The sequence below is a fragment of the Cuculus canorus genome, chromosome 1, assembly GCF_017976375.1.
Source record: "Cuculus canorus isolate bCucCan1 chromosome 1, bCucCan1.pri, whole genome shotgun sequence".
NCBI lineage: Eukaryota > Metazoa > Chordata > Aves > Cuculiformes > Cuculidae > Cuculus > Cuculus canorus.
The window spans coordinates 191,870,226-191,885,088 of record NC_071401.1 but is presented as its reverse complement, the minus strand read 5'-3'; the positions used below and the strand labels follow the sequence as shown (position 1 = coordinate 191,885,088).

General features: G+C 40.0%; 1 protein-coding gene across 2 annotated transcripts; it reads left to right on the top strand.

Moving 5' to 3' along the window:
- The first annotated feature begins 1,210 nt into the window (after positions 1–1,210).
- Positions 1,211–14,216, top strand: GTSE1 (G2 and S-phase expressed 1). 2 transcript variants are annotated; one of them, XM_054056913.1, is made up of 12 exons: positions 1,211–1,270; positions 2,707–2,790; positions 3,439–3,502; positions 3,583–4,195; positions 5,368–5,538; positions 6,897–7,041; positions 8,205–8,582; positions 8,762–8,834; positions 9,246–9,494; positions 10,598–10,775; positions 11,989–12,129; positions 12,994–14,216. In XM_054056913.1, exons 2-12 carry the CDS (start codon positions 2,712–2,714, stop codon positions 13,075–13,077), a joined length of 2,175 nt encoding a protein of 724 aa, XP_053912888.1. In that variant the 5' UTR covers positions 1,211–1,270; positions 2,707–2,711; the 3' UTR covers positions 13,078–14,216. The 2 variants fall into 2 exon arrangements, with proteins under 2 accessions (XP_053912888.1, XP_053912889.1); XM_054056914.1 differs by having other exon boundaries at positions 1,247–1,456.
- The last annotated feature ends 647 nt before the right edge of the window (positions 14,217–14,863 follow it).

Sequence of the window (14,863 nt, the reverse complement as noted above, 5' to 3'; positions counted from 1 at the left end):
CCATGGGGCCTGATGAGGTGCATCACAGACTGCTGAGGGAATTGGCAGATGTAGTTGCCAAGCCACTCTCCATGATATTTAAAAAGTCATGGCAATCAGGAGAAGTCCCTGGTGACTGGAAGAAGGGTAATGTTGTGCCCATTTTTAAAAAGGGTAGAAAAGACGACCCTGAGAACTACCAACCTGTCAGCCTCACCTCTGTGCCTGGGAAGATCATGGAACAGATCCTCCTAGAAGCTATGCTGGAGCATATAGAGAACTGGGAGGTGATTAATGGCAGCCAGCATGGCTTCACCAGGGGCAAAGTCCTGTCTGACCAACTTGGTGGCTTTCTATGATGGGGTAACCACAGCTGTGGACACCAGTAAACCAACAGATGCGATCTCTCTAGACTTCTGTAAAGCCTTTGACACAGTCCCCCACAACATCCTTCTCTCTAAATTGCTGAGATATGGATTTGATGGGTAGACAGTAAGGTGGATAAGAAACTGGTTGGATGGTTCTATTCAGAGAGTAGTGGTCAATGACTCAAAGTTCAGATGGAGATCCGTGACAAGTGGTGTCCCTCAGGGTTCTGTACTGGGACCGGTGCTGTTTAATATTTTTATTAATGATATTAACAGTGAGATTGAGTGCACCCTCAGCAAGTTTGTGGATGACACCAAGCTGAGTGGAGTAGTTGCCACACCAGAAGGACGGGATGTCATCCAGAGGGACCTGGACAAGCTGGAGAAGTGGGCCTCTGAGAACCTCATGAAGTTCAACAAGGCCAAGTGTAAGGTCCTGTACCTGGGTCAGGGCAATCCCATTTTCAGTACATGCCTGCCATTAAGGTCCCTTCCAAACCAACCATTCTATGATTCTATGACTCAGAGGGATATTCTGTCTAATTCTAAAAATAATACAATTACTTAGATGAAAATTACTTTACCTTAAAAAAAATAAAAAATATTCAATATTCAAAATTATTCCACTTTTTGTTATAGTAGCTACTTCGTCTATCACAGCCTCTGTTGCCCCTGGGTGCTGTGGTGCCCCAGAGGCCCCTGTTTCGTTCGACCAAGCCACGAGCCATCGCCCGTACTCGCTCAGCGTCACCCGCGGCCGTTGGGGCGCCTCGGCCAACTACAAGTCCCAGAATGCCCTGGGAGGGACGGAATCGTTCGAACGGACCCATGAGAGCGCGCGGGGCGCGTCACGTGACCGGGGAGCGCTTTCAAACGTCGTGGCGGCAGCGCAGCGCTGCTTTGTGCTCGGCGGTGCTGCGGAGGTGAGCGGGTGGCGGGGCCGCGGCGGCCGGCTCGGGACCAGCCCAGCCTTCCCTTTCCCTCGGCGGCCGGCTCGGGACCAGCCCAGCCTTCCCTTTCCCTCCTCTCGGCGTCGCGGTGTGGCCCCCGGAGGCCTCCCCTGAGGCCTGACTGGAGGGGCTGTTGTGGTCCCGGTGGGGGGCCTTGAGGTGAGATGGCCCCTCGGTGCCCATGGGGCCCCCTTGGCTCCGGTGGGCCCTGAAGAGCTGCCCCGGGAGGGACCAGTCCCGGTAGCTCAGCAAAACTCGAGCGAGCTGTGTTAAAGCGGGGAGGATCGTACTGTATAGGTTTCTGTCCACAAATGAAAGGCGCTGGCTTAAGCGCAGCACGGGCTGCGCCCAGAAGGCCAACCGTATCCTGGATTGCATCAAAAGAAGCGTGGCTGGCAGGGCGAGGGAGGTGATTCTGCCCCTCTGTTCCTCTTTTGTGAGACCTCATCTGGAATACTGTGTTCAGTTCTGGAATCCTCAACGCCAGAAGGATATAGAGCTGTTGGAACGGGTCCAGAGGAGGGCTACAAAGACGATCAGAGGACTGGAGCACCTCCCACACGAGGACAGGCTGAGAGAGTTGGGCTTGTTCAGCCTGGAGAAGAGAAGGCTCAGAGGAGATCTTATAGTGACCTTCCAGTACCTGAGAGAGGCTACAAGAAAGCTGTGGAGGGACTGTTTGCAAAGGCTTGTAGCGATAGGACTAAGGGCAATGGGTATAAACTGGAGGGAGGCAGATTTAGACTAGACATAAGGAATAATTTCTTTGCAATGAGGGTTGTGAGGTACTGGCACAGGTTGCCAAAGGAAGCTGTAGCTGCCCCATCCCTGGAGGTGTTCGAGGCCAGGCTGGATGGGGCTTTGGACAGCCTGGTGTAGTGGGACAAGTCCCTGCCTATGGCAGGGGAGTTGGAACTAGATAATCTTTTAGGTTCTTTCCAACCCAAACTATTCTATGGTTCTATGTGCTGGGTGTCAGTTATGCCAATCTCGAATCAGTGCTGCAAAGAATTTTGTTTTTCTTCTAGCCTGTGGTCAGCTGCAACTGTCTAGCCTTGCTGCCCATTGCAGCTGCACTCGTGGAAGGAGTTTAGTTGCTGAACACAGAGTTTGTGTTAAGGGACTTCAGAAATCGTAGGCATCGCTATTGTGTTTGAAGGCTTTTTTCAGAGGCTGCAACGCTACATATATACATAACTTAAGATGATTGGGCAGCATTTTTCAAGAGAGGAGGGAGAGATGTGTGGCATGCCATAAACTCTTTGCGAGGCTGTCCCTAAACATCTGGGAGTCTTCAAAGGGAATGTTTACCTCCATTCTAGTCTTGCAGTATCATAAAATTCTGTGACTTTACTGTTTTGTTTTGGTTTTTTTTAAACTTACTGCATAGCCAATTCTATGTTTTCCAGACGCTATGGAGGAAGGAAAAGAGATGGCAGCATGTTGCTCAAGTAATGAGACTGAAGAAAAAACAAGTATTCACATGAGTAATGGTAGGTAGAGAACATGTTGGGATAGTCTCCCTGCTGTATCCCTTATTAAAAGTTAAGAGAGTTCAGATCAGTAGACCTCCTGTGCCTGCTTTATATCTTGTTCTCTGTACTTGTTTCATTGCATAGGCTAATGTTGCCAGTCTCAGACTTACAAGCCTCTTGAAGAGCTTGTGAAGCCTTGGTGCTAGAGCATATGTAGTAGCAACATGATGTTATCAACCTCTCTTCTATATAAGCTAACAGGAAAACTAATCTTTCTCACTGGCTCCTGTTAGTGTCGTGTGGTGGTCTGACCTGGAAAAGAACTGACTGACAGATCCATATGACAATGCAGTTGTCCTAGATTATATATTCTCACCTTTCTTGATTGGAGGCTGCTGATACCATTTCCCACAGCCAGATCCTATGTTCCTATTACAGATATTTAGAAATTAAAGCTGTGATCTTTTATGATATTTGGTCATCTATCAATATTATGTTCGTATTCACTGCCATGCCTTGAATTTCTTTGACCTAAACTATGCTTTTATTTTTGTCATTATTTAAACTTTCTTTGCCATCTGACATGAGCTTCACCAAATTGTCAAAGTATAATGCAATCATATTTTATTGCAAATCCCTACTGTGACAAAATTCTTACTGTTATAGTTTCAGACCTTATTCTTCTGTGTGATGAAAAGTTTGATTTTGACCTTTCACTCTCTCCAGCAAGGTAAGTTAAGGGTCTATTGGTAAATATACCTTTAAAATTGACACATGTAAGGTTCTGGGCTGACTTATTTTTCTTTGTAGTGGAAATGAAGATGAAGTTTTTATTGGCCCTTTGGGACATAAAGAAAAATGTATTGCTGTCAATATTGAAGCAAAAAAAAATGCTGAAGAAAAGACTGTATCTGTTTGTGATGAAAAGTGGAGCCCACTTACAGGAGAGAAACTTGTGGAAATTTTCAAAGAAGCTCGCTTGTTAGCACTGCAAATAGAGACTGGAAGCAAGAAGGAACAGACTGAAATAAGCCAATCGGAAGAACAGGAAAACAAGATTATAGAAAAATTTGTGGAGGAGTCAGAGTCAAAACTAAAAATACTGAGAAACCAAAATATAAAGAATAGTCCCAGGGCTGTTAAAAGAGAGACATACTGTGTGTGGGATAGCCCAGCATGTCAGCTGCCACCTTGTTTTCAGAAGGAATCGGATAAACTTTTGTCAGATGCCAAAACAGAAGCTCTTCATGCTTTTTCAAACAGAAGTCCTGTTAGAATATGCGTACCTCCTACAAAAATTGCCAGTTCACCTCTGACAGAAGAACAGAAAACTAAGGAACAAAATACAAAGGCAACTGGCAAACTGCCAATGGCAAAACCTTCATCTACTCTTGGAAAAAGCAATTCATTGACAACTGAAAAGGTAAAGACAGCTTCTGGGCAACAGTATTTTCTTTAAGTATGGCCTTTGTGTGGTTTAGGAATGCTAAACTGACTAAAAGCTTTTATTTTTAGAAGTGAACTTTAATCTTCTGGTGTTTCTTTACCTCATAAGATCCTTAGGCAGGAAACATTATTATATATCAAAAAGAAAAGTCAGAGCAGATACTATGGTATAGTAGCTAACTAGTTTATCTATTGTGACAACAGAGCATCTGCAGGCAAGTTTCTTTTCCATTGCATTCTGGTTTTGTGAATGCCATCATTCTTGTCTTATGTTTAAACACTGTTCTGTTGCTGATAAAATTACTGTGCTGTTCTTAGTGATAGCAATTTAGTAATGTGCAAAAATGGCCCTGTTTACTGATCACTATTGTAAGTGGAGAGGGGGGACCCACAACTATTTTGATAGGACAGGAAAATCTTTTAGCTCTAGATCTGTACACAACTTGTCTCAGTAATGAAAAACACTGATTAATGGTATTACATTTAAGGTGTATGCGACCAACTGAAAATGTGTTCTAGGATAGCAAGGAAATAATTATGTTACTGACACAGTCTCTACGCATTCTGTCTTTTGGATTTTGTTGCTCTACACCTTATGGCTTAGGCTTCAGTAATTACTGAAAGTGCAATATTGGCTCCTTGGGAACAATCCCTTATGGAAAACAGAGAACCCTTTGATTCCTTTGTGGTATAAGTCATCTTGATTTTGGGTGCTACTGAAAAAGGCACAGTCTTAGTGCTTTAACTAGCCAAATTGTACTCCACTGTCTAAATAGACAGTTTGGATGATGCAGTCTACTATTGTAATGTCTGGAATGCTAGAGCAAAGCAGAAGAATATGAATTAAATGGTGATCTCATAGTTGTAAGGAACAGCTATTACAGGACTTAGGTGAATGTGATGGTACAAAACTTGTGCTGATGAACTGTTGCTGCAGAATTGTCCTTATAGTTCATGCATATTCTATTACTTAACAAATATTAGACTGACTTTAAACTACATTACTCTAAAGATTAAGTATTTGACTGGGTTCAAAGGCTTCTTCATTGATTCTTGTCTTGGTTTCTTAAAATCAATTTCTGTAAAAATCTTTATAGTGGCTTCTAGAAACACTAGTAGCTTTTTAAAATGTTACATTTAAATTTGCAGCCTAAACAAGGAAAAAGAACTAGCATTTCTACAAAAAGAGACTTGAACAGCATGGGATCATCTGAAGATATAATTTCTGATAAATCTAGCGCTGCTTCAGATGTCTTTGAGTCATCATGCAGTGGCAGTTCTTCATCAGAAGATAAAAAAAACCTTCCTGCACCTAGTAAGGTAATGGCAAGCATTCTTAATATGAACAGAATTTTTTGTGATGTTCTAATACAATGAAAAATGAATATAGTCTACTTGCTAGTTTAAAGCTATACTGTTTTGTGTAATGGTTTTAAGGAAAGGTAGTCTCTGTTCTGTAATTGCCATTCTTGAATGTATGTTCTAAGTTTTAAGTATGTTCATTGTGTTATAGAACAACTGTAAATATGTTGGATTAACAAGCATTACCTTTGTTTTTAAAGCAAGGTCTGCAGGTAAGTGATCAGCAGTTTTCTGCAAGAAACAAAGTTTTTGATGTCTGCAGTTAAATATACCATATGAAAAGGTTGCCATAACTTGTATGAAGGTAGAATACCTATAGCTGTCAGGAGGTGTTTTGAAGCTTCAGACACCTATGTCTGTGCTGCATGCCACTTCACTGAATCACAGCATGGTTCATGTTGAAGGGAATGTCTGGAGTCATCTGGTTCAACACCCTGCTCAAGCAGGGCCACCTAGAGCCGGTTGCCCAGGGCCATGTCCAGATAGCTTTTGAATATCCAAGACTGGAGACTCAACAACCTCTATGGGCAATCCGTGCCAGTGGTCAGTGACCCTCATGTTAAAAAAGTGCTTCCTGATGTTCAGAGGTGGAACTTCCCATGTTTCAGTCTATGTCCATTGCCTCTGGTTTTGTCACTGGCCATCACCAGATGCTGTCTGTTTAGATATTTGTATATATTGATGAGATCCTTCTTGAGCCTTCTCTTCTCTTGGCTGACCAGTCCCGGTTCTCAACCTTTCCTTAGATGGGAGATGCTTCTGTTCCTTAGTCATCTTAGTGACACTTTGCTGTGATCCTTTCTGTAGCTTCAAGTTGCTGTCATAATGGGGAGCCTGGAACTGGACACAGGTTTTTCAGGTGGTGAGCAGTGGGAAAAGATGACTTCTAACCACTGGCAATGCTCCTAACACAGCTTAGGATACCGTTAACATTCTTTGCCACAAGAATGTATTGCTGGCTTATATTCAACTTGTCCACCAGTGCTCCCAAAGGCCTTTTCTGCAAAGCTACTTTCCAGCGGGTTGTTGCCCAGTGTATACTGGTGCCTCGGCTTACTCCTTTGATTCTTTAATCCGTTTAAGTCCATACTCAAGTTTATTGTGGGAATCCACCTCCTAGATCTGATGTTTCCGTTCTGTATAAGGATGCAGGTATAATGATTTTTTTCTAAGAAAATTCACTTTTTAAACTGTAACCCGAGGAAGGGGAGTGCCTTTAATATTCACAAAGAAAAAGCTATAATACCAAGAAAAAGTATGGCAAAATGTGTTAGGGGTTGGTTTTGCTTTTGAATAAACTATATTCTCTGATTCAGCCTGGCTTAAAGAAGATAACGCACCTAAAACTTCCTGGTGTTGCCAGTGGTCTCACAAGAAAAACTACTTCGTCTTTGTCGTCAGTTTCCAGCATGGACCCAAGTCTGAGTTCAAGTTTACCCATTTCTCCAACAGGAAAAAATGGTAATCACTACGGATTTGTGCCACAAATCAATTTTTAAGTAGCTATGCCTATCTTGGACTGTGGGTTTGCATTGTTTTAATGATGGCCAGTACATACAAGCAGTAAGAAATATTTTAAATGGAGAATAAATTTTTTGTAGACTAGTCCAATAAATCCCTGTGGACTAAAGATAAATCTTAAGCTTCTATCTCTGGTAAAAACTAGATTCATGTAAGCCTGATGTCTACATGTGAGGGTCTGACACAATTAGAAAGCAAGCAGTGCCTCAGGAAACCTTTTCTTTTTGTACATGATATGTATTATAGCTAAGTATGTGAGTTTCTGAATGCTGTAAGCTTGTCTAACTTGATTTTTTTAAAAAAAACACCAAAAATGAAATATGGAAGGAAAGTGGAAGGCTTAGTTCCAAGTTACGAGTTTCTGTAAGCCTAATAAAAGGATGAGCTTTACTCAAGCAGATTGCAAAAAAACACTGGGGAGATAACTGAATACAACGAAGATGCTTATACTGTAATGAGGACATCAATTTGACCATTTTAGTTATCCTCAAAGGATTAGGAAAACAGTCACCTAAAAATGCTGACAGATGTAAGCACCACAGTTCTTGTAGATTTATAAAGATACTGAGTTATTGCAAATTTTTTGTATTTTGTTTCTGGGTTGATAACAATATATCAGTAAAGGTTAAAGCTTAAGAATTATTTTATGATAGCAGTGCCTAGTCAAGAGTCATCCTATTAATGTAAGTGGTCTACAGACTAAAAGTTAGAACCACACAGAAAACTGAGAAAAGCAGTTGTGGGGAAGCTCAGCCTGTGGTGTTAATCAGTGTAACTTGGTGGGAACAGAGCCAACTATGCGGGGAGAAAGTTGAAAACGTAACTTGAATCTGCAAGCTGTTTTGGCATTCCTTGAAGTATATTCTTGGACTTGGTTGCAGTAATTCAGGAACTTGGTGAGGATTCTTTCTAAAACAGACAACATTGCTGAAGAATTCAGTTTTCAGTAGTTGTATGTGTTCTCCTTAAGCCTGAGTAGTTTGAACATAAATTTAAATGCTGCAAACTGCTGTTTTTCTTTCCTGTGAGTATAATTAATGTACTCAGTCAAAAACTTAGCAATAAGCAATGATTCAGAAGTATAACTTAACTTGCTATTTCAGGAAAATCAAGCATGCCTTCGAAGGTTAGTGTGAGCGGCTCTAGGCTTTCATCTAGTTCAAGCAGCCTGGCCCTTGTCAAACCTACCAGAGTGTCATCTCTGCCATCTGCCAATACTGAGAAATCCAGGAAGCAAGCAAGATCATCTAGTACTCCCACAACATTTAATGCTGCAAGCCTGGCTAAATCTTCAGCTTCTGTAACATCATCTGAGGCTGTAGGCAGTGGAATTCAGAGACTGAGCTCTGTTCACAGTCTGCAGAAGCTATGTCAGCAGAATAAAGATGGAAGTGCAACAAAAGGAAGCCTGTGTCCAAAACCCAGGGCTAGAGTTTTGTCTGTTCCTGCAAGTCAGACTAAAGTTCTAGGGAAGACTGGAGGTAAGCACATACGTTGTGTTATTTGTCTACTAGCTTTGCTCTTAACAGCCGATGTTGCCTTGAATGGTTATTTGTTTTCACCTCTTGGAAGAAATTAGTATTTTAACTGAAAGGTATCTGTTATAAAAAAAAAATAAAATACATGAATGTGGATAGCAATTAACAAAACTTTTCTCTAGATACACCACCAAAAAAATCAGCACCAAAAGCAACATCATCTCTTGGATTGACATTTTGTGGCACACTTGGAAGGTAGGCCTTGACTGAAAATTGGATGTACTGAAGCATACTTCTTAGAATGTACCATGCTTGGGTGTTGCAGCAATCTCTAAAAGTTTTAACTTCATGTAGTCCTTTGAGACCCTCTAGTCTAGCAATGTTCTTGCCTATTGGAACTGATTTAATTAAAACAAAACCCCAAACCTAAACCAAACGCCACCACCCACCCCGCTTTAGAAGAGGAGGGCACTCTTTGCAGTGGTAAATAGATTAGTCATTCATAAAAATTCTTTTAAGGTAAGGCCCTTACTATGCTGTTGTCATGAACTTTATGATGATTGCCATTCCCTTACTGACCAAAAGGAAACTGATTAATATTGTTCGATAAAATAGTTTGAATAAAACTGTCTAGAAACTTTTCGCTAACACAAGTTCCTTTTTTAGCGCCATGGCAGTCAGCACTCCTGTGAAAGCCTCAGAAGACAGGATCTCTCAGAATTCTAGTTTTCGTATGAAGTCTGTCTCCATGACTCCTGCCAGTCTGAAACGGTCTGGCTTACCTACGCCTATTCGTCGTATCTCAGGATTTCCAGCAGTGACTCCTAAAACTACACCAAGAATGGCATTTTCTCCACATGCTGCATCTATTTGCCAAAGTTCCAGCTTTTCTACCAAAAAGACTCTTACAGCTGGGTAAGACAGACCTCCATATATTAAATGACTACTGTAGACAAATTGCCTCTAAATGAATTTTAATTATGACTTTCAGGTTTCATGGACCTCTGCTAAATATTGGAAGAAAGCATTTGAGCATAAATACTGTATATGCCAAATAAAGAGTTATATCCTGTGACTAGTACAATATTGTCAGCCTTACTGAGATGAGTCAATATCTAACATTAAAGAATTATCATTTCTAATAGGAAGTTATTGAGCTAACGGACAACTAAAGACTTGCATCTGATGCTCTGGCTGGAAACAGATTTGGTCTTATGTTACTATTGCCTTCAGATGAAGGGAAGTAGCTGGTTAAAATACATATTGTTGTTAACTTTGTTTTATGCTGTTGCCAGCATTTCAGTAAAATTACACTTTGTTAAAGCATCAGTCAAAAAGCCAAGGATTTAGTTGCCTGAACTTCACTCTCTGAGCAAGTTTTATTTGAAACAATTGCTTGCAGAATGGGCGAATCCTACATTGTTAATTGTTTTCTGTGAAAATGTTACCTTCACATTATCAGCCCAATGTCTTACAAGTTGTATGTATATACACATATATATATTTACTCAAGCTTGCTTTGTGGTTGGTGGACGTGAGCAGTATGAAAACAGGAATAATTAATAGCTAGAAAACTCTTCCTATATGTCATGTTACTTAGGCTAAATTCCAATATAGTCTCTTCTCTCGAGGAAAAACTTACTGTCTCTGCAATGATTGTCATGCTAGTCAGATTACAACCCTATGTGCTCCAGCTGGTGTCATTGTTTCCTCTCAGCAGTGACTGAAGTGAGTTGGCACAGTGGTATGAAGTATCAGTACTTTTTTGCTAGTTTCTTCAAAGTCTAAAAACCAGAATCCCAAAATCCCATGTGTGAAGTTTAGGTTGCATTTATATGTCAATTTAATCTTAAAATTCTTCATCATCCTCAAGTCTTCAGCTCAGGAAGCTTTTAGGTTGCTAAAACTTGCAAGGTGAAAAAAATAAAGGAGAAAATGAGGTTAGGGCACTGGCTTGTCTGTCTTTAGTAGTTGATGCTGATGAAAACTGAATTATTGCCAATGCTCTTTTTCCCTAGTTCTAAACGGACAAAAGAGAAGACACAGATAACTTCTTCAGAAGATGATATATCTCCTCCACCTTTGCTACCTCTTGCACTTAACTTCTCACCAGAAAAAGCTACTACAGGAGTAGTAGAAAATGAATTAAAAGAGGCTGAAGTACAAAATCAGCTGGCTGAAGAGAAACAAACTGAGGTAAGAAATGAAAATATTTTTTGCTACACAACTAAGTAAACTGCTTGAAAATAAATTACTTCAAGACAAAGCGATAACCAGTATATACAAGGTTAAAATGCATTCACTCTAGGTGTTTGCACCCTCTAGTGCCTGTCTATAGCACTGAACATCTGTTTTGTGTTTCCACTAATTTTGATCCCATTTCAAAGCTTGAATGGTAAATCCTTGCAGATTCTATATTAAATTTTCACTTCTAGATAAGTGCTGTGAAATCCTTGTGGATTTGATTTAAAAAAAGCAGTGTCATAGAGTAGTTCCTATTGTAGCCAGAAAACCCTTTTGATAAAAATTAAAAAATACTCTGATGTAGCTAAATTCAATCACTGAACAGCAATGCAAATCTGTCTACGATAAGTGAGGATTAAACCCCAAAGCCCATGTAGCTGTGAACTTACTTAAGTGTTGTGTACTTAATCCAGTGAATGCTTTTCCCCTCTCCCAATAATCTACTGGCTTCCTGTTGAAAGCTAGCACTCCACAGGCATTAGGGAGAAAACCGAGCTGGTACTTTTGAAATATTAACCTGTCAAAGTGGCTGTTGATTCACAAATATTCAGGTTTAGAAAAATCTATAGATTAATTATGTGATGTTATTGCATCAGTATTTTCATTGTTAGCTTATTTGATGACAATATTCACAAATATTCAGGTTTAGAAAAATCTATAGATTAATTATGTGATGTTATTGCATCAGTATTTTCATTGTTAGCTTATTTGATGACAGGGTGTATGTGTGGTAGAATTACTTAGCACATGTATAGAATAGTCAAACTGGAGAAAAATGTAACTAAACTTTGGAGCTCTACAGAATACTTTATATGGCTAAATAACATTGCACAATAATTGTGGTCAAGTCATTTAAATATTGAGTTCTTACTCTTCTATGTAAAATTTGACTTAACTCTGCTTTTAAGAGAACAACTTCTATGCCCCCAGGAGCTCTTCTGCTTTATCTTGCTGCATTTTCCCTGCTTGAGATGCTAGCCACTGGCAGAGCAAGAGACGAGGTTCTTACACTCTGAAAACAATCCTGCATGAAAAATACTTAACCTGTAAATTAAGGCTATCCTGTGATAATTACAACTGTATAAGCTAAATTGACTGCCTAAATATTTATGAAGGAAGCATGGAGAACTGAGGGAAAAACCTGAACTATCTATTTTTTTTTAAGGCCTTACTGGTAGATATTGGAGTAGGCAAATCACTCCTACACACTTTGGAATGTGAAAGTAGACCTCTGCTTGACCTTTCTAATACTCCTGAAGTGAATAAGATTACTCCTCTAAAGCCTGTGTTCTCAGCACAGGTAAAGGTAGGTTATAGTCAAGTCTTCCGGTGCAAATATGCTAGCAGAAAAATGTCAACTGGCTGCATACACTTGCCTGCAAAGCAGCTCCACAATACTGTAAGAATTATTTCATATTAGCTTGATATGTTTAATATGATACTACATACAAAGGTGCTCTTAAGTAAAGAGGACAAAATGTTTAGAATCAATGTGCTCTAAACTAGAAGGTGAGCAATCTGCAAATAGGAAAAGGAGGAGGATGGAGGAACAACTTAATGCTTAAAGCAGTTATGAAACTGTTCTGAAGCAGGAAGTGAATGCTGTCTTCCTTTTCTTGCAGATTTTAAGTTCTTGGTAACAGCAGCTCATTTTCAGAAAAAAAAGCAAGGCTATCTGTCCTCTTCTAATCCCCTCCTTAGCTGAAAGATGTGTGTTGAAATCTACTCTAACAAGCATTTCTGGAAACGTGTTTTGTACACTAGTGGCTTGAAGGTAGATGCCTTTATATGTTGTCAGATTAATGGTGGTAGCTGAGGATGTAGCCTTTGACAACATTAGATGTAGTTAGGATCAATTTAATATCTGGTCCTTCAAAGTATCTCAAAACACCATCACAGGAGCCTGACTTCTGGAGGTGTGTTCAGAGGAGACTGGAGTGCTCTGTCCTGCTTGGATGGCAGTCACTTGGCTATGCATAATAGTGAAACTCAGAAAAGGTTTTTAGGCTTGAACTTGAAAGCTTTAGTGTGGTATTTGTATCTGTCTCCTGGATACTAAAAGGAATCCTAGACAAAAAAAGTACTTGAAGATGATGTTAGAGATTATTGCTGCTAGTAGTTATTTACAACAGCTGACTACAATAGCTAAATTTTATTGTTTTTCTTTCAGCTAATTGATCTCAGTTCACCCCTTATCACTCTGAGTCCCGATGTAAACCAAGAAAATCTGGATTCCCCTCTAATCAAGTTTTGAATGTTAGCTGAAATGAAGAATTCTTGGCATCTGTGATCTTCAAAGTCTTTAGGTGTTATGTTTCACTGGTACTGTTTTTTTTGAAGGCGGCTATAGATTATCTGATTAACTGCATTAACACCATAGAATTTTAGTAGTCTTGATATAGTCAAACTGAGTCTGATTAAGGGTTCTGTTAATGGATATGCTGCAATGGATGTATTTAAACTGTGTTGCCCTAAGGCTAAAAGGGATATTCCCCGTATTGGAAGCCTTTCACTTTTTGTTTCCTACCAATTGTTCTTTGATTCCTTATCCCATATGTGCCACAGATTTAATTTAAAATAAATGAATTGTTTACTGAACTGTTGTGCAAAATAGCAATCTTTTTGTTACAGGCTTTGGCTGCACTATTTTAGTGTTTCACTAGCAAATGTTAAGATGCAGGTAAAGCTAGTGGGCTCAGGGTGGTTTTTCATACAAAAGTATAGCAAGTTTGGGAATAAATGTTTTACTCTTGACTGCTAATGGAATACACTAACAGCAACAGCTTAATTGGTGTAATCCAAAGGAGAAAGTTACAGCTTGTTATTGCCAGATGGTTTAAGTCTTAATATTTGAAAGTCAGATTTGAACTTTCTCCTCTCGATAGAAAATGCTTTCTTACCTAGATTTGACACACTTGGATACTACATGGAGATTTTAGATACAGGGAGGTGAACGGAAATGAAAATGCATGTAGTGGCAGCAGCTCATAAATGTTGAAGTAAGAAGCCTGTCTTGGAGACTACGCATATATACTAGCTTAATTTATTTACTAAAATTTATCAAGAGATTGAAATGGATTTTCAGCTGTGGTAGAAGATGGGGAATCTAAATGCTTATGTAGGAAGAAGTGTTCAGGTGAGTATCAAACATTTGGATGCGGAACAAGGCTGCTGTCTTGGTTTTATCATAAGGCACTTGCCTACTTCTCACCTGCCTCTTCCGTGGTTACTGAATTGAAGGCGTTTGGTCAGATTGTCAAGATTCTTCTGAGTCAGGCGAAACAATCCTGCAACCTGTAAAATATGAAACATAAAAATCTGGAATTTGTATTTTTCTTTGCTTGTTCCTGGTTTCCTTCTGTGAAAAGCAAGAGAGCTGCTTCAGCCAAAGCATTTACTAAAACTTTGAACCAGTGCTGTACAATTAAAAGCAGTCCTCAAATCAGTTCTTCAGCTGGTCTTTAAATGAGGGGAGAAATTAGTTTGGTTGCGTATTGCTAAATTGAAACATTGGAGATACTTTTAAAAAAACAACAAACTTTTTTTTTTCTTATGAGTATTTGATTTCTTTTCCAAAAGAGGTAAATGGGTTTACGCCTTATACTCCAAGGACTTGTAGGAGACCCAGTCTTCTGTGCCCTTTGAGAACTATGTGTTATGAATGTATGCTTTTGCAGGCAGCAGACCTAAATCTTGGTTTTAAGCATGACCATGGCAACTTATGAACAAGTGGAGTCATCTGCCAGCTGAAAAGGCCAAATGCGTGGTCCTGAAGCAGGCAACTGGCTAGCTGAATTCTCCTGGGATTCACAGCCTAACTATTTATTGGAGTTCAGACATTGAGTTGACAGCTCAATGTGTCTTCAACTAAGAGCCATATTCCAGCCTTCAAGATAGAAGTCAGTTGCTCAGACATCCAGAGGTTCTGGAAGCAGGGTTAACCCAGGATGTCCGTCTGGGGCACAGACCTAGGGCTGACTGCATGGTTCTGCTGTAGTGACTGGAGCCAGGTGAAATAACCTTTGTATTAAGTGAAGAAT